The sequence below is a fragment of the Nyctibius grandis genome, chromosome 1 (genome assembly GCF_013368605.1).
Source record: "Nyctibius grandis isolate bNycGra1 chromosome 1, bNycGra1.pri, whole genome shotgun sequence".
Lineage (NCBI taxonomy): Eukaryota > Metazoa > Chordata > Aves > Nyctibiiformes > Nyctibiidae > Nyctibius > Nyctibius grandis.
The window spans coordinates 129,306,403-129,332,128 of record NC_090658.1 but is presented as its reverse complement, the minus strand read 5'-3'; the positions used below and the strand labels follow the sequence as shown (position 1 = coordinate 129,332,128).

The 25,726-nt window shown below is 42.3% G+C and overlaps 1 protein-coding gene across 1 annotated transcript in view; it reads left to right on the top strand.

Annotated features, from left to right (window-relative positions):
* The window catches only part of PKHD1 (PKHD1 ciliary IPT domain containing fibrocystin/polyductin), a 266,175-nt gene that overhangs the window by 24,858 nt on the left and 215,591 nt on the right, over positions 1 to 25,726 (top strand). Inside the window, exons 18-31 of the mRNA XM_068405752.1 lie at positions 1,670 to 1,812; positions 2,755 to 2,885; positions 3,898 to 4,082; positions 4,445 to 4,583; positions 7,192 to 7,346; positions 8,636 to 8,820; positions 9,864 to 9,986; positions 11,582 to 11,687; positions 12,267 to 12,545; positions 15,635 to 15,765; positions 16,549 to 16,684; positions 19,690 to 19,885; positions 21,321 to 21,388; positions 24,006 to 25,619. Of these exons, the coding sequence (XP_068261853.1) occupies positions 1,670 to 1,812; positions 2,755 to 2,885; positions 3,898 to 4,082; positions 4,445 to 4,583; positions 7,192 to 7,346; positions 8,636 to 8,820; positions 9,864 to 9,986; positions 11,582 to 11,687; positions 12,267 to 12,545; positions 15,635 to 15,765; positions 16,549 to 16,684; positions 19,690 to 19,885; positions 21,321 to 21,388; positions 24,006 to 25,619 (3,591 nt within the window). The remainder of the gene's footprint in view (positions 1 to 1,669; positions 1,813 to 2,754; positions 2,886 to 3,897; positions 4,083 to 4,444; positions 4,584 to 7,191; positions 7,347 to 8,635; positions 8,821 to 9,863; positions 9,987 to 11,581; positions 11,688 to 12,266; positions 12,546 to 15,634; positions 15,766 to 16,548; positions 16,685 to 19,689; positions 19,886 to 21,320; positions 21,389 to 24,005; positions 25,620 to 25,726) is intronic.

The window sequence follows — 25,726 nt, the reverse complement described above, 5'->3', positions numbered from 1 at the left end:
GCATACTTGACTGCTCAGGAGAGGTGTAGAACAACAATAACTTTTGTAAAAAACCCCTAAATTATCAATAATAATTTTCTAACATTGAATGTATTGTGCACATCAGAAAGTTACTCTAGTAGGAAGTAACTCCAGTAACATTGGCACAGGTTGCCTAGAAGGGTTGTAGAAGCCCTGTTGATGGAAACATTCAAGGCCAGGTTGGACGGGGCTCTGAGCAGCCTGATCTAGTTGAAGATGTCCTTGCTCATGGCAGGGGCGTTGGACTAGATGACCTTCAAAGGTCCCTTCCAACCGAAACTATTCTATGATTCTATTATGTGACAGCTATAATAGTATACTTATCCTATGACAAAAAGTAGATGATTGCCTAGAGACCTTGTATCGCATTCTTGTATGCGGTATAGAGAGAGAGAGAACAGATCCCAGCCAGTAATATGTGTATTTGGTGACTGATTTCTCCAAGTGGAGGAAAGCAATTAATTAACCTTAATTACGGGGGGAGGGAAGCTTTATGCAGAAAAATGAGAATAGCAACTGGACATTCTTGATGTAATCCCAAATCTACAATTCTGCCAACAAAAAAGAGAAAAACTTGAGCTAAAAGCCAATGATAGTTCAACAGTATAGTGGGGAATAAAAACGGATGTGTAAAAAATAGAACAAAGAAGAACTTGAATTTTTGTTGATGATTGTAAAATGTAGATAACGTTAAAAGACAGCAGAACAATGGTGAAATTGTGGTGAATGGATGCCAGGAAAATAAAAGAACAGCCACACACATGCAGACCTAGCGTCCATCTAGCCCAGTGCCCCGTCTTCAGCAGAAACCAAAATAGATGCCTAGGGAAGAGGAAAAAATGGATGATTATGTATAATAATTCATCATTAATTCCCTCCAAATATGAAGTATTTTCAGCTCAATTAATTTCCTGAGTGTAATATATTTTTTAATTTAATTACCTCCAGTGGCTCTCCCTTCCCTGTATTTACACAGTCTCCTCTTGAACACAGATAAACTACTACATTCATAATTTCTTCCAGTGAAGATTTCAACAGGTCCAACACTCGTGCAGAGAGCCACAGCTACCTCCTTTAGACTATTTTTTTTTTTAAACTCTGCTATTAACTTCATTTCGCAGGCTTTGTTTCTCTTACTGGAAGAAAAGGTGAATTGTCAGTGTGTAGTGACAGAAGAAAGTCTTTTATGTGCTAGGAAAAGAAGAAATCCTAGCAGTTTTTCAGCAGCATGGTTGACAGACCAACGGAGCAAACATCCCAAAGGGGAAGGTGGATTCACTGTTGCTTTATACATCAATTTCCAGCTTTGCCTGAGTGTTTTCTGGAAAGGAAGGGTAGATTTGGTCAAACATACTCTGTATGGCCAAAGACAGTGTTATTTGCCATGAGCTTTTATGGTCAGAACAGTAATCTAATGTTCAGAACAGTAAACTAATGTTCACTCCTCCTGTCTTTCAGCACCCTTAAGCTGGGAAACAGTTGCACTGCAGATGTTCACCATTTATCTGGACAGGAGAATACTTAAGATTAGGACTGTTCGACAAATTTTGGATACCCGTTTCCTGTTTTCCTGAATCTCTTGACCATACCGGTGTCTTCTGAATCATTTTCAAACCTCTCATCCCCTCTTGTTTTTTTATGTCTGTAGATATGAAGAACGTCATTACCACAGGACGCATTGTCAGTGGAACAGAACCTTTCTGTGGGAGGTTAAGTGTTCGCAGTCCAAGCCAGCTGGTGAAAACTTCCCCATCAACTCTACCAAGATATGATCTTGCTGAATACACACATGTAAGTGGCTGCTCTTGATGAGTACGTTGAACTGGAGACTGAATACTCACAGCCCAATCAGCAACATAAAACCAGCTGGTGTGCTTAGACTTCCCCCAAATCCACAAAGGATCATGACTTTGGAGTATGTTTGTGGACAGAGCAGAATGTCTTTTATTGACTGGGTGGATAGTTTACGATCCCTGAGATGTGGATATTGTTTGACTCATCTGGCTGCTATCTGCTCCTGGGCATGCAACGCTTGCTGAGGGAAAAGAAAAGGCGGGGTGGTGTTGGGAAAAGATGGAAAATGCAGGGATGACCACTCCTTGACAAAAGGAAAAAACCCTTTTGTTATCTGGGGGTTCATTCTCGCTCACTTTTCTGCTCATCTTCTACATCTACTTTTAATAGGAATAAGGTCTTGATTTCAACTCTGTCACCTTTTCTTTGCCACCTGGGGTAAGGCAAATCATTGGGGGTTGAAAGGAAGGAGGTGGGAAGGAAAGACTCATCCCCAAAGACTCCTGCAGTCCTTCCAGACTCCTTCCAGTTCCCCTTCACAGACCTCTTCCCATTCTATTTCTCCACCTGACACCCATCCCAAACCTTGTACCCTGCAAATCAAACCAACTCCCTCAGTCTCCTTTCCTTCCTCCCAGATACTTGAAATACCCATTGATACTTCCCAGCTATATTTTGCCCCAAAACCTCACCGAAGACTAAGGTGTCAGTTTCGTGCTATGTGGTGGCACACAGGTTACCTGGATGCCATGCACTGTCTTTTATAGGTGCTATCCAAAGCAATTTGGCCTTAAGCAGTGGGCTTTATTACTGACCTTAAACAACATGTTTCCCTACTAATATTAAACTGGGATGGAAACAGAATATAGTATCTTCTACAGACATTACATATAAATTACCTGTGGTTTCATTTGTGATTTTTTTTCCCTGTTTTTGCAGGTGTGTTTTGCACATAAAGGGCATATGAGCAATATCCTTCATATTTTGGTGTCCTACACCAACGTCTCTTTATGTTCAGTGAAGAGGAACCTCACCTGCCTATGGGATTTCAATGAAACTGACTCTAAAAGGTATCCAGACATTTATAGTTTCCAGAGATTACACTTTCCGTAGTAAGAAGGTGTACTAGGAAAACTGAGAGAAGTTCTTATTTGTATAGGAATATATTTTCAGTTGGGGTAAGCTGACACATGCTCTGTCCCTGCAGAGGGGTTCCCGGAACGTGCTTCCATTCTTTTTAAGGATTTACTGAGTAAATTTGCATGTTTCTTGTTATATACACTGTCTCACCTTAGTAATGCACAGATGGAGAGTTTGTTCTGTCTCAGATAAACACACCAGAAGGTTTCTGAGGACATTAATTTCCCAGTTTGTTTGGCAACAGTCAGTAGATTTTCTGCAGTCAGACAGAGAGATGAATTAATTTTTTTTCCCCCAGGAACCTCATGAGATCATTGGTACACAAAATTTTGAAAATTAGTGGAGTCTTTGATTTTTCTTTATTCACTTAGAATTACACGTGTAGAAAACAGTTGGTGTTAGATGTAAAGCTTGGGGAAGGCAGACTTAAAAAATCATGAGTGTCTGAAGAACTTCAGGAAATGAAGTTGGCAGCTTGGGTATCTGTAAGTTTATGTGAGGGGTGTGTGTGTATGGCTGGAGGGGAAGGAGGGGTTGGGATTAGATTACTACATGGTGGAGAGAGCTGGGAGCCTTGAGCAATCATCTGGTATTCCCAAGGGGCCTGAACTCTGGATTGACCCCTGTTGAGGCCATTGATGCTATTGTAGTGTTTTACCAAAAATGGCGCAGTGGTAGTCATTCCCACATCCCACTCTTGTGATGCAGAGGAGTACACCTAAGCAGAGATCTAAAGCTTTGTTTCCCACTATGGGGAACCCAATAGAGACACGTAGAGAGTGATCACAAGCCATTGAACAAGTGTCTTGCGTATGGGTAAATAACAGCAATAATAACAACAGTATCTGATGTTGCCTGGAAGCTTCACAAAGCACCTCAGAAGTTGGTTATTGCCACTACCTCACAGCCAAAGAGAGCTTGCACAGCCTTCATGTCTTCCAGCTGGACATTTACCTGCACTGACCTCTGGAAGAGGTGTGTGAATGTCTCCACGCTTCTCCAGGACCTCCCTGCCAATTCCCCTGTGTTTGTGCATCAGATAGACTTGCTGAGCCCTGTGCTGCAAAAGGAAACATCTGGATCATTTTACCTTGATGAAGTCATCATCGCAGACAGAGCTGTGACTGGTAAAGGAGTCTGTTTTTTTTTTTCTTTTCTGTCAATATTGCTGTCTTTCCAGGATACTCCGTTAAAATCTTTAATTATAGGGCTGGTTGAAGGATATTTCACAACAGGCACAAAAATAATTTTGTTTTTCTTGAACTTATAATTTTTTGTGAAAACAATCAAGAAGGAATTGCCAAATATCAACATTCTTGGTTTATTTGAAAATGTGTTTCTACAAATGTAACTCTTGAATGGTCTTGCCCAGACAAAATCAAACAAAAAACCCCAAACAGTTATGTTTCCAGCTATGAAAGGAAAATAACCTAGATGTAGTGACAGCTGTTCTCCTTGCTCTAGTGAATGCTTGTGTTCTTCCTTTCAGTTTCTCAGAGAGATCCCAAGCCACCTTGGCCAGATGGGAGGATAGTTGAAGTAGTATCTGTGGTGGGTTCTCCTCCCACTTACAATGTGTCCTGGATGATGTCCGGCTGCGGTGCAAGTCTGCCCCTTCTCTCTCCAAGGTAGGGACAGTGAGTATATCATCTCAATACCCTACAATACCTCTTGCAGTCCCTGCTGACATGTCTGGAGCTGGTTGTTGTCTAAGGCAGGACATGAGAGGCAGTGGAGGATAAGACTGAAGCTTGGCAATCCCTGTGCTTTCATTGAGCTCTTCTCCTGTAGGTGTTTCAAATGTGTCATGTTCAGACTGTTTAGACTACTGAATCCTGCACAGATGTCTGTTCTCAGCAGCTGGGCTGCAGTTCTAAATCAAGAGACTTAATTTCACTCTCAGCACATTAGTGTTTTGAGCTTTACTCACATATAGGATCTTGAACATACATCATAGACATCTTAGTGAAGGCATCTGATTTTGTTATTGAAGTTCCATTGTACGAGTGGGATTCAGTTGCTGAACTAGAGGTTCTTACGATGTTTCAGCTAACATGGGGTGTAAGATATGGTTGGACCACCAAGATATGACGTAGGAGTAGAAGGAGATCTAAGCCCTTCTGGAACAGTGGATGGAGATCAGCCAGAGATGCTCCCAAACACCTTTAATGACACCGATTACCATGTTAGGCAGTGGAAGTCCACCTTATGTGTCCTTCTTTACTGAGATGGTTTCTATTCTTGAAGTCTCGACAATAAAAGAGGAGGCAGAGACATAGGCTAACCAGATCAGAGAGTGCAACATTAAAGGGCTATACTGGCAGAGAATAAATCCTGTAAAATTTGGATTGTATCCAGTCGAGTCAACAAGGACCTGATGGAAATAGGCAAGGGAGAAGCTGGAACGATGCAGCCTTTTCTCTGCAGCAGCAACTGTTAGTTTGGCTCAGTCACCTCACTGAAAGTGACTTGCCCAGGTGTCCACAGGAAACCTCCTTTCAGAAGAAGGTGAACCTCAGCCTGCTGTAACTTAATTTGGTTTCTGACCTTGTGGTCTCTCCTCTTTCAAGCAAATGCAAAGCAATGTGTCATTAGTTTTGAGTGCTCTAAAGACAGCTAGATTCTCCTCTAAGAGGTGACTAAGATCTGAAGGAAATTAGGTCTGGTTCCCAGAGCAGCCAAGTCCTTGCATTTCCTGGTGAAATCCAAGACTTTGGTGAATTCATCAATCACCTGTTGGGGTTCAGAGACATAGTCCAAGTGAGCACAAAGGAAAAGACTGACTCAATCCAGTTTATATCTCAGTTTTCCCAACATGATAGCTTCTCAGCAGCAGCTCAGAATATTGCCTGCAAAGGCGAGTCTAAGAAGTCTTTTGGTAAAACAGTTAAACCACAGTTCAGACCTAGCTGTTTTGTAGAATTCAACCTAGCTAGCACAGCATAGAAAGATTTGACTTGTGAAAGTCTCTCCTTGAAAAGCACATTTAATTGCCAGTGTCAAATTTACTATTTTGACATGAAATAGGTAAAGGCAAGGATGAGAATACAGAGGGATTTGTGCATTATATGCATAAACACAGGTGTAACTAACAGAAAGAGGGGAAAATTTTACTCCTGTGTGTAGCCTTTAACAAGACCGGCATTGAAATGCTACATACAGCACTGAACAGCACAATTTTGAAAGGGATTTAGAAAAACTGGGGAAAAAAAAAAGGCATGAGCATGATTGCGGAGCTGAAGAAAATGTCTAGGAGAGAAAGATTTAAGAAACTCCATTTGTTTAGCTTATAAAAAGAAGATTAAGAGATGAATTGATCACAGTACCTCTCACCAGGAAAAAAAAAAATGCTTAGCACTGGTGGGCTTCTGCATTTCACAGAGGAAGATGTAAAAGAAACCAGTGTGTGATGCTGAAGCCAGGAAGACTTCAAACAGAAGGCAGCACATGCTTTAAAAATGAATGGGCTGATCACAGTCTGGGTATCTTCAAAACAAACCTGGCTCTTTCTCTTAGCTGAGCATGTGCTGTACTTTGTCCTAATACAACTTACTGTGGTCGGGACAGGAATATTAGCTAAAATCTGATGTACTGGCTGCACATCAGACGAGAAGGCTTAGTGGTCCTCTAGGTTTTGTATTCTCAAAATTTGCTCTACAGAAGCCACGGCTGAGTGCTGTCTTCAGCTGTTATCCAGACACTTAACCACATGGTGGCATCATTGTATCGCAGAGTCTCTTTTTCCTTTGAAAACGGAGAATTTTAGTGGCAAGGGAGAAAATATTTTAAGTTTTAGAAATTGGGCTTTGAGTGAACTCTAATATGAAATATCGCTGTAATTCAGGGGAGTTAAAACTTTGATAAACTCGAGGAGATTACAGGAAGAAGCAGGAAATCTTCTTGTTTTGACGTTGTAGCTGCTGTCCAGGCTGCATTGAGTTGATCCTTTAAAAACACCAGTACTGGGGTAGGACTTGCTTGTGCTTGGTGCTGTACGAACTATTTCTTCTATCATAATTAAAAAAGCTGTTTTTCCATCATTTTCTGTGCATTGCCTACGTTATGTAGGTATAAGTTGGGAGAATTCAATTCCATTTGAGCTCTGAACGTATTCTCCTTAGGTCCTTCAAGAGTGTTGTTCCCATAGGTGTCCCTCTGCTGCTGGTTGATATGGGGGTGTCAGGAGTGGGGGTCTTGACTGCTAATGCCTTCACGTGAACCCTCTCTATCACACAGAGGTGCTTTGCTCAGGGAGGGCTCTAAGGAGCATGGCCACCTGTATGTCTCCACGGAGGATGTGAGAGTCAGCCTCACCATTCAGAGCCTGCAAAAGTCATCCCCACCTATTGGAGGGACCTTCCACATCCACTTGGCCAATACAGTGATATCAGGTAAGAGAAGATTCAAGTACAGGTCCTGGATTTCCTTTGCAGGAAGCCAAGTGAAGAAGAGACAATACTGAACCTTGGAAATGCTCAGAGTACAGGCTGGCAGGTTAAACCCATTGTGATAGTTGCTAGATCTTTGCATTTGATGTCCTTCAAGACAGGAGTTAAGGATTACAGGCAGGGCAGTATTTCTAGATGTCAGGTATGGGGTTGTTCCAAAATACATGCAGCCACTATGAAATATTTACCTTAATGATGAAGAACTTTGGATCAGATCCTGAACTGGGATTTTGCATCCCAAGGTTTCATTATGCTGATGTTTCTCCAGCCTGTGTACTTCTGGTCTTCTTGTACGACAAGACCCTTGCAGGTTACCAGGAAATTCATTCACTTCTAGGATTACCAGGATTGGTAATTGATTTGCAGATAGCACAAAAGCTTTTGTGCTTAGAATTGCTTGACTTGAATTAGTCTCCCTTTAGATATACTAGGTTTTCTTGTGTTTGGTTTAAATAATCAAAGAGGCTTAGAATGAAAGTGAGCAGGTTAATCTGAGCAAAGCCAAGCAAAAAGTTTTTGACTGAGGAACTGGTAACTCAGTTATAAAGTCAAATAATAAAATAGGAAAATGCAGACTTAGAATATTTGTGAAATAACTCTTTCCTCTGTGTTGTCACTTAAGATTTTCCAACAATGGCTGAAGGCTGTCTCAACAGTGGCCTGCTTTGAACATAATCTTTTAAAAATGTACTCCATTCCTCTTGCCCTGTTCCCAGGTCTTCTGCTTTCCCCTCTTTCTTATAAATTGGTTTAGAGAGATTTATTGTATCTGCAGCTTTGAATGGCTATGGGTATTTATGTCAAAAGAAATAAAACTTCATTCGCATTTATTTGAGATTGAACTCTACAAAGTCTTCTTGAGAGGCTGACTCCCTCCATACCTCTCTCATCTAGGAAGTTTCTGACCTTCCTATTTTGAAGGAACATGACTTGCACACTGAAATTTCAAGTCTGCCAAAAATGTAGGCTGCGTGTAATGAAAAGTATTACTTAGACAAAATTTCTGATGGTTCCAACTGGAGAGATGTTTCTAGGTTTTTCTAAGCTGTTAAATAGTGCAGATCTTTCAGCATTTGGGACCCAGTAAATTTCCTCCGCTGCTTTTTGGCAGTTACAGAAATTTGAACCACAACAGCCTCACACTAATAAGGAAACATCTTTCTTTTCTAGGAGCGTGTAGATGTGCTTTCCTAGAGATGAGGATATCCACATTTTTCTAATGTCTTTTGCAGATGTTTCTGTGCACATCTCTTCCCACCATCTCCGCAAGCTTTTGCAAGACAACGTAGACAATTCTACAGCCCCGTACTTCAACACCAGTGACTTCATTGTGACCAAAGACTCAAACTCTTGCTATGAAAGCATCTGGACACTGACTTGGAAAACAAAAACCGGGGACTTGCCCAATGTTATCAACGTACAGTAATGTCTTTTACTAACACCCACTTTGAACTCCATTCAGTGACTTTGGCCTTGACTGACTCATTCGCGCAGCATTTGATTTTACGCAGACACCTGTAGAACCTTAAGCTAAGTGTCTTCCTATTAAGAACAGCAGTTTAAGCAAATTCCAGATTAGATGATTAAAAAAGCAATTGCAGTTACAGGACGAGAAATTACATCTTCAGAGTCTGTGCTTGAAAATGAGGAAGCTAGAATGTAATTTGTGTTCTTTGTTGCAGTTCTGCAGAATAAAGGGACTGCTATACTGAAGGGAAAACTATTATAATCACATTAATATTTCAGTACAGTAACTGAAGATCAGTACAGCTTTGTGGTGTCATTTATAGGCCAAGAAGATATTTTTCTGAGAACTGTTCTGTATGGGTTCATATCTGGTCCTTATAAGTCTGAAATGAACGTTCAGTTCACACTCTCCCATCCCAAGACTTATTCTTTAAGTTTTGCTTCAAGTAGAAGGGTCTTTTTTTGAATAAGGACTCAGAATGAGCTGCTTCCTTCCCCAAAAAGAAAAACTAGGTTTTTGTATATCCAACTTCTAAAAGTGTAAAATTATCTTTGACCAAGCAAGGAGTTCTCATGCTCAAGACATTGGCCTGGATGGTGAAAAAAGCTTGAGCTGCATCTTCAGCTGTAGCACAGGCCATTGTTCCATGTAAAGTCATGTCTTTGAGAAGCAGATGTTTAAAGCACTTTCCATGCCTAATTCCAAATGATATTACTGAATATTAGAAGTTTATTTGCAAATCTGGCTTCTGAATCTCCTTGACTTAGTTTCTCGCCTGAAAGATGAGGATGGGAAGAGGGAGGTGTTGTAAAATCTTGGGTAATGAAGATTTAGACCTGGAGATAGGAGTCATGGAAGAAGCTTGAGAAGAGGTTTCCAGGAGTTATTTTCTGCTTTGTAAAGACTCTGTATGAACTCTGGGTGAATGGTTTTAATTTAAAATCACAGGATGGAAACAGACAAGAAACTTAAATTCTTTATTTTTTTGCCAGGTCTCTGCCGAAAACCTCACTGGTCTGAAGCCAACTGTTTCTAGTCGTGTGGTTTATGATGGAGGTGTGTTTATTGGGCCAATATTTGGAGACATGCTTGCTACTTTCAATAACAAAACACAGGTGAGATGTGCTGTCATGCTTCCTATTCATTCACCTGGGTCGCATAGGTCCAGGAGTCTCACAAGTATTTAGGTACCTACTTCTACCACTAAATCTTTTCAGAAATTTACTGTTCTGTGCTTTGCCATAAATAGGTCAGGTTCTGCTCCCTGGTTTCTGCAGCAGGACTTTTTTTCAAGATCTATTGCAGGTGGAGAGAACAGGAAGACAATTTATTTCTTTTGAGGCTGTGGCCAGGGGCTGACATCATCTCCATCGTCTCTGGACTCCCACCCTTGCTGGGTCCTATGGTGCTGTCACCAAACGGCAATGACACCCAATTCATCTGCAATGTTCCAGATGTTACACTGATGGGCAAAATAAATGATATGGTGGCTATGGTACTAGTCTGCGAATTAGGCAAGTCCCTCAGCCTCTGTGGATCTCGATTCTTCATGTGTGAAAAGGGAGCAAGGAGGGATTCCTGGCTGAATGAGTCTGCTGGATGGACAAATGTATTGCAAACTCAGATGTAGCAGAGATGTGCGCATTGCTGCCTTTTCTTCCAGAGAAGACTGCCAGGCACTGTAGTGATAACAGGGTGATGCTGGATGTGCCCGAAGCCCAGCTGTGCAGCACTTGAGGCTAGGTCATCCTGCTTTTTTCATGAGCTTGTTCCCCAGATATGAGGACTGTCCTGCTTCCAGTAGCTCAACCACCTACAATATCTCTGCCATCTGTGGTGCAGGCAGACCCTCAAACAGACCAAATGAAACAAGAAAAGCAGCAGCAATCAGATTTCCTCTTCATTTTTGAAGCTTTATTCTAGCCTGCTGCTAGCAACAAGTGTAAAAATGTCCCTCTAATTGTTGTGTCTCTATTCAAGCAGAGTACTTTGCAACTCTGTGCTCCTTGTGCTTCTTGGAGACAGTATGCTTTCGCTTTTTGCAGGCATTGTGCATTCCTAGCACACCCTTAATACCTTGGAGAGAGATGAAGAGGGGCTCTCCTATGCCCTATGCTTTACCAGTTGACTCTTCTGAGATATCAAGATATCAGAAAAGATCTCTTCATATCTCTTGCTAGATATCAAGGTCACAGTCCAGCTTTCTTGTTTCAGCATGAACAACAGGGAAAAAAAACCTGAGGGCTGCATGCTGAAAAGACACATTCTGGGATTCATTTTAATTAGTCTTACAGGGTGCTTTAAACATAATAAACTTGTTCCCAAGGCAGGGTGGGAAGAACTGGGGTATATGGCAAGTGGGGTCTTCAATGGATGACTAGAAAAACAGGAGTTGGGAGGAAATGTGGGTCCCAGCACGATGTGAGATAGGATCCTGCAGACACCGAGAAAGGCTGGTGATACAGCTTCCAAAGCTGTGCTCTGCTTTACCTAAGACTGAGCTCTAGCAAGCCTTGTAATTAAATTTGTAATGAGATTGCAGCAGGATAAACAGCTGTCTGACTGTGCTTTGTGCTGGCACAGTCAGAGTGCTCTCGGTAGCTCAGTGTGGCTACTGGCATAGCTCTGCAGGTCTACCTGGTAGATATGGCTCTAGAAAACACCTCTGTTCCCTTCCCAGCTTTAGGTTAACCATCTTCTCTGTCTCCAGGTGGTGGTGGTGGTGAATGATGTCCCTGCAAACTGTTCTGGTTTGTGCTCTTTCCAGTTCAGACAGGAATTGACACCCTTAGTCAGTGATGTGGAGTATTCATCAGGTAATAGGGCTTTGTGTCTGAACAAAATGGCAAAAACACTGTTCAGTGAAAAAGATCTGCTAGAAGCTGATGATTCTGTGTGTATGTATATTCTTTTGAAAATTCCTGGTTTTATGGAAACTGCACTTTCAGGGACATGGTTTAGTGGTGGACTTGTCAGTGCTAGGTTAACAGTTGAACATGATCTTAAAGGTCCTTTCCAACCAAAATGATTCTATGATTCTAGTGGGGCACTTCTGATCAGCGCCAGTCTTAAAATACATAGCACAAACATGTTTTTACGTCAACAAGAAGAAGGTAGAGGCATAAAGGGGAGATAAACAGTGATAAGCTTGGGCTTAAGGCAGAAGGTGGCTCTTGACTCAAGTTATTTTTAATAAAAATTTAAGTAAAAAAGTAATAACTGAACAGGGACAGGCAGGAACAGGCATTATGAGTGACAATGAGAGATCATCAGTGTTGTACTTTTTAGGATGTCCTAATGAACACTGTAAAAACTTTTAACTGTTGGTTGAAAGTAAATCCTGGGCATTGCTACAACAAAATTCATGCATCATCTTGTTGATTATATTCCTTCAGGTGGTGGATCCCAGGCCACAGTGGTTATCAGGGGAGCTGGCTTCACTGTGGAGAAGGCAGCCCTACAGGTAGAGGTGAACAACACAACCTGCCATGTCATAACGTTGAATAAAACCGAAGTGGTTTGCGAGATGGAGAGGCTGCCAGTCGGAATCTACCAGGTGACTCTACTGGTGAGACCTTATGGCTTCGCGCTCAATGGCAGCACAGGACAAGGCATCTTCCTAAGAGTTGAGCCAAAGCTGATAGCTATCGAACCTCCTACAGCTTCTGAGATCGGTAGGTCTGGATGCCAGACCAGCTCTAAGGGGACATCTGCTTTCTGCTTCTTGCTTTTCACAGTGTGTTTCGGTTCTTCTGTACTCGGGCTACCAAGGTCTTCAACTGACAAAAAAAACATAATATGGCTGGACACATTCTGTGTACCCCAAAGCACTGGGGCAAGGTTCTTACAAAGAGTGACAGACTTTCCTTAGTTCTTTGTGGAGGGAATCAGTTTCCCGACTAGTTTTGTTTTAGAATTTTGTAAGTTCAAGTGCAGGTATATTTATTCCAACAACCCAGTAGGATTTTAGTGCTTCATGGCTCATCTTCCAATATCCTTCTGTCACATAGCGTTGTAGTGTTTGGATTCATCTGGCCTAATTTTGAAATGGCTAAACTTCAGTTCATCTAAGTCCAGTTGAAGAGAATTCATATTCTGAGTGATAAAATGGAAAACTCATCTGTATTTAGATACAAAACTGAGAAACCTAGAGAAGATCAGACTAAACTGAAGCTCCTTCCATTTCCATTACTCTTCCTCTCCTAGAAACAGAAGAGGAAATAAAGGGTAATATATTCCATCCCTGAAGACAAGAGCTTGGAAGATTTTCCACAGAACTCTGGGGAAAGGACCATTATGATTTTCTCATCTGCCCTGTACATGACACAGATGAGAGGACTTCACGTAGAAGTTCCAGCAAGGTGCCTAGCCAACTGTAGATAAGCCAAACCAAAGGCTGTAAAAAGCCACCCTTTCTTTTTCTGGGAGAGGGAAGAGTCTCCCCAACCCAATGAGAAATGCAGAGAACTCTCTTGACACACCTGGGTTGTGCAGTAAGGACCAATGGTCTCAGCATATGACATGTTTTCAAGCAGCTAGGAATGCATCTAGAAACATGACCCAGGTCCACTCTGACAAGTCAAAGTCATCCAGATTTTGTCTGAAAACCTCCTAGTCTTATTATTGATGTGCTTTCAGTTCATGTTAGCAAACACCACTGAGAGCACGAGTACTGGCCTAGGTACAGCATGAAGCTAGCTCAGCCGTGTGGCTTGGAGAACAGATTGTGCCATGCTCAGACACCTTGGAACAGGCAGAGGAAGAGAATGATGGTCTGTGAACCTCTATGGACGAACGATGGGATGGTCTTTGGAGAATGTAGGGTTACTAAGCTGAAAAGCAAGAAGTTATGGCCACCTCTTTTCTTTATGTTTTGTTAGAGTGTATGGCAAGAAAGATATTCTGAACTTTTTCTTTCCTCCTTTTTTTTTCCTCCTCTCCAGTAGGAGGGTCATATAGTACATACATAAGGTTGATATTCACTGCTTTAATTCATTAAAAAAAAAACCTAAAAAAAAAAGCCAGCAATGGCAAGTTTTAGCGCTTGGGCCTTGCTTCTCATTTCCTTTGCTGACAATCCAGTTATTGTCCCAATTACAGTGATCTGTCACTCATTAAAAAGGAAGCAAATATAATGTTATCTTACATTACATAAGCCTTGAACATTTATAATTGGAAAGAATTACAGCTTCCATCTGTGTTTTTAATTTCTTCCATTTAAAGTACCTCTCTTCAATCTTATCGTAAAGTGCACATATGCAGTATTTCATTGCATATGGATATAAGTGTAGATATCAAAACTTAAGAGCATCAGTCTTTACACAACACACATGGATTTAGTGCTCTAAATCTGAGGCTCCTTATCTGACAACTAGCACACTAGACAAGTGGCTTCAGTTTTGAATTATTGCTGTTTCTGGCTCTACAAACTTAACGTTACAGGAGAGGAAGCCAGGAAGCTTCGTGTACTTTGTTGCATCAGGTCCCTCTTGTCAAAATAACACTGATCTCAGTGGTACCATGCTGGGAGTTCCCCATAACCTAACTCTGTAAGCATGGGATGCCTTTCTAAAGATACTACCATGCTCCAGCGGACGGAAGGAGCTTGCTATTAACGTATCTGATCGCTGTTTGCTGGTTTTGCTGCCAGCCAGAGAAAATCTAGAAGATTAAACTTCTAGACTTCTCTGTTGCTTTAAAGAATGAGCAGGAAAAGATGATTTGAGGAAAAGGTACAAGGGACTCTGCCATCAATATGTAATGACTTTTCCATAGAATTTTACTTACATCACACATGAAAAGCATCATAAAAGCTCTGTTGGTTTGTAATAGAGCCAGACTAGCATATACACATAAACACTGCATTAATAAAGTTCTTGTCTGAGCAGTCTGTCTGTCCAGCCATAGTCCTGAAACTCTGCAGTACTGATAACTAGAGGAAACAGTTGTAAGTTTCAAGCAAAATTTTTTTTTTTTTAATTTGTCTCTGAACCTCATCAAAGAACAAAGTCCAGGTTAGAATTGCTATTACTGTCCATTCCTGTTCTCTTTCCTGTTTTTCTTTGAAATGTCCCTGGATCTTTTAGTCACTTGAAAAAGCAGAGGGGCACCTTGACTATTTGCATTGGAATTGGGTGCTGCAGAAAGATCAAGTGCAAGTTTAACTCATGTTGGGTTTGATCCTGCATGTGGTTGAAGAGACTCAGCCCTGGCTGGCAGAAGGGAGAGCTGAGGTTGCTCGGTGTTTTGCAGAATCAAGCCCTCCGTGACTTTCCTCACAACTCTGCTAAGTCTCAAGCCCTGCCAAGTCCCCTTTCTAACCTAGGTTTCCTAGACACATGCTACAGGCTTTTTTGACAGAAGGTTGCTTGGCAGCTATTTGAACTGTGAAAGCACCTGCTGTGTTATACTTGTTTTCCATTCTTAGTACTTTTTCCTTCCTTCCTTATTTCATTCTTGGACTGGGGATCTTTCTAAGGGTGAGATCACAGGCCAGACCTTGCTGGCTTAAATAAGTATGTCATTAAAAAATAAACCAAGAAACAAATGCAGTCCTCCTGTATCATGGACAAGAACTCAAATAATAGGCAAGAAGAGTATCTGGTGAAAGAGAGGACACTAGGCACAGCAAAGTGGAAGCAGATCATCATCAAATCAACTGAGAGACAGTACTGCCTTTTGTACTCATCTATTAATAAAGAATCCTTTGCATATAAAAATATCATTCTACATCTTGAATGTAACAAAATAATTGGTTTTGTAGGAGGACTGAGAGTGGCTCTCAGGGGGACCAATCTGGAAGGGGTAAACTTGGTGTTGTTTGGATCTCAGCCTTGCCCAATTTTGGAGGATGACAGAAATTCAACAAGAATTGAATGTAAAGTTCCCTCTCGGGTAAGAAACCATATTTTTTGGGAACAGCCAGCAGCCTGCAGCCTTTCTATGTTTTCCTGGCCTGAGCTATGCTAGGGGAAGGGCAAATGGTAGCCCATCGGCCAAGTCTTGGCTGTGGGACAATTTACCATGGACTCCACCTACAGTTTAGACCAGCTTAATTAGCAATAGATTGATAGGTAATTTATGAAAACCAGTGAAGCAGCAAAAAATCCAGATTGCAACATCATTAGCTAAGCCTCACATAAACAAAACTGCAAAGAGCAAAATTACCCATCTTGACTTTCAGTTGTCTACTGGTAGATTAAACATGCCTGGGACAATTGCTCTTGCTCATATTGTTGAACCCTCTTCAACCCCAAATCTTCCACTTTACATCCAGACCTCCTTTGGACCTTATCCGTGTATTGTGCAAAAACATGCCTAGGGATCGTTAGCAGCAGTGCTCTTTTCTATGTGGTAAAATTATACCCAGGATGATGCTAACAGTTTAAGTGTAGGGATAACTGTCTAAGCCTATGATTTACCACTGTTTAATTTACTAGTATGGACATAGCAAATGAAAATCTGCATAATCTGGGATTGTTTTAACTTTTCTAAATCTCCATAGTTTTCCCTTTAAAGTCAATGTAACTGTACACATTTAAGTAGTCTGTTGTATATACAAATTTCGTCAGTGCCATGTGCCTGACTTATTAAGCATGGGAGATTCAGGAATACAGGGAATAACTTTTTTTGTTGGTGTATTATTATCCCTGACATTTTCTTCATTTCTGTTTCTAGGGGAGAGAAGATGCTGCTGTCCACGTGACATTAATTTCGGGGTACCAGTCAACAACAGTAACCAACTTGTTCCAGTATGATACTTCCTTAAACCCTGCTGTTGTATCAATGAGTAGAAACAGAAGTGGCATAGCAGGTAAAAAGGCTGCAGACATGTTGGGCATCATCTGTAGAAGAGTTATTATTGCTGATGGTGGTGGGGCAGAGGGAATTTAGGTCTATGGAGTCTGGTGATCTGACACTGTTTTTTTTTTGTTGTTTTATTTGAACTTGTAGTCCCCATGTTTCCTGCTAGTCCTGATCTGTCCTGGTTGTTTTATGTTGGTTTTATTCTAGCACACATGAGATAATGAGTTGCTTCCCCTAGGCTAGTATGAATGATGTCCACAGGATGTGAGATGTGGTAGAGTGGTCCTTTCGTGTCACATTTCTTTAACTCTGCTCTGAAATCATCCCACTCATTCATTCTTGGTAATAGGTTCAGCCATGACAGGAGAAATGAGCTCTAGAGGATGACCTTCTCCAGGATCCCAAAGGGTTGGTCATAAAGCGCATCATGTGTGTTTTGGGTTGCTGAAAACAGAAGAGAAGCAACACTTGTCTTGCTAGTTCCTATCTTTAAGCCAAACTGTTTCTTCCAGTTTGACCTTGTGATCCATTACTTTAGAATATGAGCGTAGAATTCATGGACTTTGTGGGGGCAAAATCCCAAGTAGATCTCATGGAGTATTTAGCATTCCTGTCTTTTGAAAGTTTCTATTTGGGGTTGTTTTTTTTTCTCATTTCCCTTCTTTTTTTTTTTAAAAAAAGGTTTTGGCTGGGCATTGGGTATAGAAAGCATTAATGGTGAATGGTGTCCACTTACAGACAAGTCTTTTAGGAAGAAGGTTTACTACATTTCTGTGTGGCAACTAGACACCAGATTCCTAGTATCTGAAAGAGAGAGGAAGGAAGATAAGAGTAAGACAGAAATATTCCAGATTTTTTACCCACCCCACTCCCATTCCTCCAAGGATGTAATAATCTGATTTATTTTGTTTTCTCTCTTTTTGCAACCTCTCCAGTGCACACCTTAATAAAGCTCCCCCCAGCTCAGCAGTTTGGCTGGACTTGGTGGGGATGCAAGGAGTTAGGTGACTGCCAGTGACGAAATGCACTTCTTGCTGCACCCCCGGCATTTCTGTTCCTTTCCCCAAATGCCCTTGTCGTTTTCTATTACTCCAGAATGCATAATAAGAGAAAATGTCCTTTATCATCTGCATATTATACAGATACCACAGCACCAAGGGGAGATTTTTCTAGCCGCGGGCAGCCCAGGTGCAAGGAATTCCTTAATGTTATAGTGTCTCGTGAACGGTGGTGTGGTTGAGTTCAATCTCCTATTCAGAGCCTCCACGGCTTCATCTTTTAATATAATTTTCCTCCTATATAATAAAAAGAATAAATAAATTACACTGATGCCTTCCAGGCATCTAGGATTAAGCTGACAATTGACTAAGAGTCCAAAGAGTTCACGCTATTAATATATTCAACTTCGCAGGCTTTCAAACTTTATTTGACTCTTTGCACATGCAGAATTGAAAAGTACTGGCTTCAAGACCTGCTTAGAGGAGCTGGTAGATGAGGGGAGCTTTGTACAGTCTCTCTGGCTTCATGGAAGGCAGACACTTCTCCAAAGCTGAGGCTGTGGAGCTGAATGGTAAAGGTGACCATGCTTGCCGTGGAGGCGATGCTAAAGCCAAGTGACCCTGGCCGCTGCTTGGCAGACAAAATTGTTACTCAGATCTGAATCTCTAGTAAGGATGCATCAACCCATAAAAGTTAATTTTGATTAAGGCAAGGTGAGAGAGTAAAGCAGATGAGCTGCTTCTGCCTACCTCCCTGTGTGGCTGGGGCAACAGTGCCATGTGCTCAATGAAGAAGAGAAATGGGCAAAAATGAAGTTGCTCTGGGACAGCTGGTCTTCACCAGCTGTTCTGGACCAACTCTGTGGGTAGACAAGTGTTTCAGGCTGGCTGGTTCAGGGGGATGGTAAAGACATATTAACACCTTTTGCTTGGTGAATTTAAGAAAAGGATTTATGTAACAGTGGTCTATGACAGCAGGGAGTTGGACCTGAAGACCCCTTCTCGTCCTGTTTATTCCTGCTTCTGTGCAATTGAACCCACACCCTTCAGAGGAGATGGGAGGATGAGATTCATCTCCTAAACACGTTTCCGTGCTTGTTGCTTAGATGTCATGCCTAGTCAATGAAGAGAAATAGGCAGTTCTGTGGTGGGATTCACCACAGCTCTTTTGGATGTCTTCCTTAGAATAAGATGAATAATGCCATAAAGGCCCTGTTGCTCTTCATTGACTACAGATATAGCTATCTCATTGAAAATGCCTTTATTTGGACTGATATATACCACCCTAATTTTTTAAGCTATTTCAGGAAGAATTTAGCTTATGAAATTCCCTTTTCCACTGCCCTTGTCCTTTTCTGTTACTACAGTATGCACAAATAAAGGAAAGTATCCTCTATCACCTGAATATAACTTGCCTCACAACAGAGCTTAAATGGGAGACAGTCATGTTTCCTAAAAACAAGGTGCTTTGGAGCATGCATGGGCATCTGACTTTAGGTAGATCATTAAGTTGTAGGAGGCTCCTGTTAGAGTTAGATGGCTCCGTTGTGCTGAAAAGTGTGATCTGGATCATTGTCAGGGATTTAGGAAAAATCTCAGAACTCCTCAGATCCAGTTTATGTGAGCTTTAGAAAGACTGGATTTGGCTTTTATCAACTGCAGATATTTATAGGATGGACATTTATGGTAATGGGGCATGGATCCTATCCTGAGTGTATACCAGCAGGCTGAGGGTGGCTGTAGATGGTCGTGGCCGTAGATGGTCATAACCAAGTTCACATTGCTAACATCTCAAGACAACCCTGGTGGCTGGTGACCTTATCAAGGAGGCCAAGGGACCGAGTAGGATACAGAACCACTGTGGTCTTCAATTTTTTGTTTTGGGCTGATGGACATAACTGGACCTGTTCTGGCATGATGGGACTCCGTACTCTTCCTTGGGAAATGGTTATGTGTGCTGAAATGACTGTTGCTAGAAACACCAAAATCGTTTCACCCATTCTCCTCTCTGCAGGGGGTCAGGAGCTTCAGATTGGAATATCCCAGTTTGCCAGCTACCAAGGGTCAGATATCAAGGTCCAAATTGGGGACTCGTGGGCAGATATCCAGGCGCAGACGGACAATGGTGTTAATGTGACACTTCCAGCCTTGGCTGTGGGATTGTACAATGTTTCTGTCTTCATCAATGGTATTGCTGTCACTTCAAACAGGTGTGTGAACGTGTGTACTTTCCTTAAGGTATAGATGTTATTCCCCATCCTATTTGGTATTTTAGGGTTAATCTGAAAAAGAAGGTAAGAGTTTTCACAAATTCTGTGCCTAAAGGTGAAACCTTCAGTGTGGTATAAAATTATGAATAATTATCAAGGCATTTATTGATCTGTAGAACCCAAGTCAGCAAACTGCTAATGCTAGTCAATTAACTCCCCTTGGATCCGTAGGAGGCAGGAGAGAAACATTTTTAGAAAAAACAGTTGATTTGATGAAAAATGCATATTCAGGCAATCAAAGGTATTCACAGATTCAGGTCAAATGCAGATAAATCCTGCTGTAGGAAAACAGCAGAAGAAAAGAAACACTTTTCATGAGAAAAACAAAAGCTAGTTTGAAAAATAAAAAAATGCTTTGTTTGGAGAATTTTTAAATGATGTTATTTCCATCTTCTAAAGTGACACTTCAAGTTCATGCCTCGATAAATGTAGTATAAATGAATTAAAGTGTGGAGGAAAACTGAGCCGAAAGTGGGATGCAACAATGCATTCACACCCAATACAGTTTTGCTGCTCAGCCACGGAGCTCTCATCTGTGGTAGCTGCTAGGAATGATCCAGAAACAATGGTACCTGGGAGAAGGGAGCTGCTTTTATTGCTCACAAACCACCCTAAGCTGCTTGTTGCATTGATGAACTTCAGAAGGAGAAAGCCTGTGGTCAGTGGGATGACACACAGGGATTCATCCCATCTGATACTAGATTCTGTTAGCAGCACCATCACTTTGTCTCCAGGGACAGAGAGCAGAGGGAGATGGGTCACCCCAGGAGTCAACTCTGATCTGTAGTGGGCTGGATTGCAGTCTTGGGAAGGTCTTCTTCTCTAATGCATCTTTTTAGGGCAGGGGGTGTTTTTCAAAAGATGGTGATGAGGAAGAAACATAGATGTAGGTGGGACAGAAGCAGAGCTACACTCTTATCTGAGTAGGCTTCTGGAGCTTATGTCTGGGTTCCCTCTTGCTGCAGTTACCTCCACTGTCTGGTGGGAGGATGTAAGGGAGGACGGCAGCTGGCATGTCTCTTCAATGCACTTGCATCTCCTGTCTGTGGGCATAGCTACAGTGGGATCTGTTTAGCAAAATAACCCTCATTCTTGCTTCTTTTGGTGGGCAATTCAGTTGCACCTCATGAACTACATTTGGTCCGCAGGCTGCCACTTGATAAGACTGTTCTCATAATAGGTGCAGCTCAAATCACGTGGGAAATTTTGGGGTGTTGGGTGGTCTTGTCACAGTGGCATTGAACAAAGAGGTTATGCCAGGTGGATGTTTGGTCTTCCAACACAGAAGAAGTTGTAAGAAAGAATAGCACTGCAGCAGGAGAGAAAAATATAAAAAAAACCCAAACCCCCTTTCTGTGTTGCTTGTGTTTTGCAGGGTTGAGCCGTTAATCCAGTACCTCTCAGAGATCTTCAGCATAGAGCCGTGTTGTGGCTCCTTTCTGGGTAAACAGCGTCGGTACATCTGCTGCCACTTATGGAGGTTAAAGGGATCAAGGGCACAGTTTTCCTGCAGGAATGGAAAGGGCATCCCATTTCACATCCGTTTAAATGAGGGTGTTTTAAAACTGTGACCCTTTATTATGCAGACATCAACTGGCAGATAGCAGCAGTCTGGAAATGTGGGATTGTAGTGAGCATCCTTCAGTCTGGTTGGCTGGCTCAGGGCTCCCTGTGCTTTGAATTTGATTTCCCCAAGTGTTTGCTCATGTATCTTTGCATGTTCCCATAGGAAAAACAAAGCACGCCCACACCTGGCTCATCTGTGCTGTTTCTTTCAGTCATTACGCCTCCATCTTTCAAGGTTTTCTACGTGAAAGTTAGGTGGAAAGCAGGGTACGATTGTGGTTTGAAGCAAATAATAATTTCAGGTGATCCCAAAGGGATGTTCATTTTTGTTAAGTTGAAAAGACAAAAAAAACCCAACCTTTTTCAGTGTTAATTTTAATAAAAAACGAAATATTTATTAACCCCATTCCAAGCTTTTAAACATTGGAAATAATTTGTTTCAGAGCAGAACATCACTGAATTAAAAAGAAAAGTTTTACTTTAAATCTTAAAAAGCAGATGGGAGGTGGTTGATTTATTTTATCATTTGGCTGAGGGTGGGGGACAGTTGAATCCCTGTAGTGAATTTTACATGAGCCCTTAGAAATGCTTTTATAGAAGACAGAGAAATTCTTGTGTTGCAACCTCAGGTCCTCCACAGATTGCTCTCCCAGGCTCACAGCACACTTAAAGGTATAAAAACCCAGAGGCTTTGTGGTACGTGATTAGTTCAATAGTTTGTGAAGTGTCCAAGCCTTGGAAGATGAGAGCGTGAACAGAGCCAGGATAGCAAAGGCTATCAGTTTTGGAGATTAAGATATACTGAAAAAAACAAAAAAATATTGCACCTTTCTTTTCATATTTAAGGGTAAATTGAAATTTAAATAAGAGCTGACTAACACTTTGGCCGTAGTTTTATGAATGGCTTAAGCTGACTCAGAATCTCATCGCTGCAAAAAGCACCAGTCCTTTCCCCCCTTATCTCTAGTCTTTTGTCGCCTCTAACACTTGTGTGGCCATCTGGGTTAAGGATTTGAGCTCACTCAAAAGGAACTCCGTTATAAAACAACTTTAATTTTCAGGCAGATTATCGCAAAAGGAAGGGCACGGGCTTAATGGATAAAGAGGTTGAAGTAAGGCAGGGCACTGGGTGTACCAGTACTGCAAACTAAAGGAAGATGGAGAGAGGCTTCAGCTGGGCTCTGGGCTTGGAAGCCTGGGATGAGGCTGGGAATGCTGGAGGGTTTGCATTTTTATTATTATCACTTCCTAAAAGCCAGACTGCTCCTTGTTCAGTGCTACCCTTATTCTCAGCACCCTGGGAGGCAGTGCAGATACTGCTGTTATGTAGATCCAGACATTAGGATTTATGCTTATGATAGATAATTAACACCTACTCTCGGTGGCCAGGATGGTAGCAGAGCCTCCCAAGGCTGCTGCTCCTGTCAAGTTGGAGAGGGAGACTCCAGTGCTGTGTCCTAGAAAAACTGTGTGGATCAGACCAAAGATAGCCTGTCTCCCAAAGTGACCCCAAAATAAGAGGACTTAGGAAGATTATATGAGTGGAGCAGTGTGTGATGATACTTCTCAACAGTAGTCTTCCAGCTTCCAACACTAGGCACATGGACATCTCCAGCTGGAGGTCATAACTTTGTGTCTAACTCTTCCTGAATTGCTTTTCCATATGAACGTCTCTCTTGGTTCACACCAAGAGTCTCTTTAAGCATTTGCTGTCTTCTTCTGTGGTCATAAGTAGATGCCCAGGGAATAAAAACATGCAGGCTGTCACAGGGGAAAGCAGACAGCCTGCCTTCCTCCAGCCCATGCATGGGAAGCCCTGGTCAGAGTTGCCTTTAACAACAGAGGGGGAACTGCTCTTCTCTTCCTCTTCCTGTTCTACCTGTCTTAAATGGTGCAGACTGGAAGCATATAAGTAGGGAAGGGCTTGAAGCTGGAAGCATTCATAAATGTATCAGCTTTTCTGGTCAGTGAACTCCTCAAGAGCAAGTGACCATCAGTGTGTGGCAAATCTGGCACTCTGCCTGAGTGGCCAGGCAGAACTGAAGACTGAAGGAAGGTCTGTGGTTGTGACTTTTTGTTTGAAAGTAATCATACCACATTCTGCTTCCCTGTATGCAGCAGGACCAAACCATCTCTATCATCTTCCCACCTGCCTGTACAGACAATCCCATTCCCTGAAGAGTTCAGTCTCTGTTTACTCTCAGGGGTCCTCTCACAGCAGCTTCCTCCAGTCCTGTGGTGGCTTTCTACTGTCCTTTACTGCCACAAAGGTCCCTGGCTATGTGATACCTTAGCCTCTTGTCCACATAGGTTGATCCTGATACATGACCGCTACCATCTCTAGCTGTCTTGTTCCAAAAAAAGGAATTACTTTCTTCTTCCATTCAGCCTGTCTGCTATGCTTATCAGCTTTATCACGGTTTGTGTTTGTTCACAGTCATTAATTCCTTTCCTGCATATAATGTCCTTCTTCCTTATTTTGTTTTACTCCTAGGTGGAACACTGCTCACAATCTCTGGAGTGGGCTTTAGCCAAAATCCTGCCCTGGTTTCTGTTTCAATGAACAGGCAAACCTGTACGGTTACTCACTTGGCAGAAGAGGCAGTTTGGTGCCTGACCCCACCAGCTGCTAATTTGTCTAACGAAGATTCACAAGATATCTCTGTCAGAGTAAATGTAGTTATAAGCAACAGGTCACTTCAACATGCTCTCTTTGCAAGAAGGACTACCACCTTCAATTACAAAAGAGCTTTGACTCCTCTGGTTACTGATGTTGAAATGGAAATCACAGATAGGAGCCTGCTCTTGAGCATCTACGGGATAAACATCACTGAATCTGTGGCTAAGCTTGGACACAGTGAATGTGAACTTGAGTTTCAACGTGGCAACAAGTCTGCAATGTTTTATCAGTGCTCTTTGCCACTGAACAGTCTGGAACCTGGGACTTTCCCCATCCAGGTTATCCAGAGGCAGCTAGGATATGCTCGTGTGACAGCAAGGCTGCAGGCCCTTACAATAACTCCACGGATAATCTCAATATTCCCATCACGAGGATCAATCTGTGGTGGGATCTTACTCACTATATCTGGTATTGCTTTAAAATCCAGAAGGAATTTGGTACAGGTCAGCCTGGAGAGTAATTATTCCTGTGAGATCCAGAACTCTGATAACGGTGCCATTAGTTGCATTGTCCTTCCAGGGGCTCATCCTTTGCATTATCAATGGTTGGTTGAGGCTTCTTGGGCGCTTAATGTCACAGTGACTGTCAATGGGATCAACAGTATCTGCCTTGGAGACTGTACACTCCACCTTCATGAGCAGTGGACTCCCCTTGTAGATTGGGTGACCTGGGAGACCAATGGGACATTCACCTATGTGATGATCAAAGGACAGAGGTTGGCATGGCCAAGTGATAGCCCCATGGTACACATAAATAACCAGGCTGTCTGCAAGGTAACTTTCTGGAATGAGACCAGCATCGAGTGCCAGACAGACTGCATTGCCCCAGGGGAGCACAACATTTCCATATCCAACAGAAAAAGTGGGCAAGCTTGCTTCGGAAAGGCGTCCAGTGTTCTCACCATCCTGCCTCAGGTGTACCACTTCTACCCACAGAACTTCAGTACCAACGGTGGAGGCCTGCTCACCTTAGCAGGCTCGGCACTGAAAGGAAAGAGAACAACTTCTGTTCTCATTGATTATCACCCTTGCCTCGTTCTCAATGTCACCTGTGTAGCTATCCAGTGCACGGTGCCTCCAGGTAATGGGACTAGGGCTTTGAGTCTAAAGGTAGATGGTATCTCCTATTACCTTGGAAGAATAAGTTACAACGAGGAGTTTACCCCAACTTTCCTTTCACTTGCTGCAACTGGTCTCCTTTTAACGATGACAGTATCACGGATCACAGAGACGGACATCATCTACGTATTTGTTGGAGACTTTGCTTGTAGTGGTGTCACCATCACTCACTCTACTTTGCAGTGCTCAGCTCCTCTGCTTCCTGTTGGCGAGTACCGTGTGCTGGGTCTGGATGTCCCCAGGGGCTGGGCTTCCTCCAACCTGACATTCATCTCTCAGCTGATGGTGACAGCTGTGCATCACAACTGGGGTAAGTCATGAAGGCTTGTAGCAGCTCCTCCATGGGGTGCAGTGTGAGGGACTGCAGTGACTGTTTTTTTTTGGCATGAAAGCAAAAATTATTAATTCAAAAAAGTA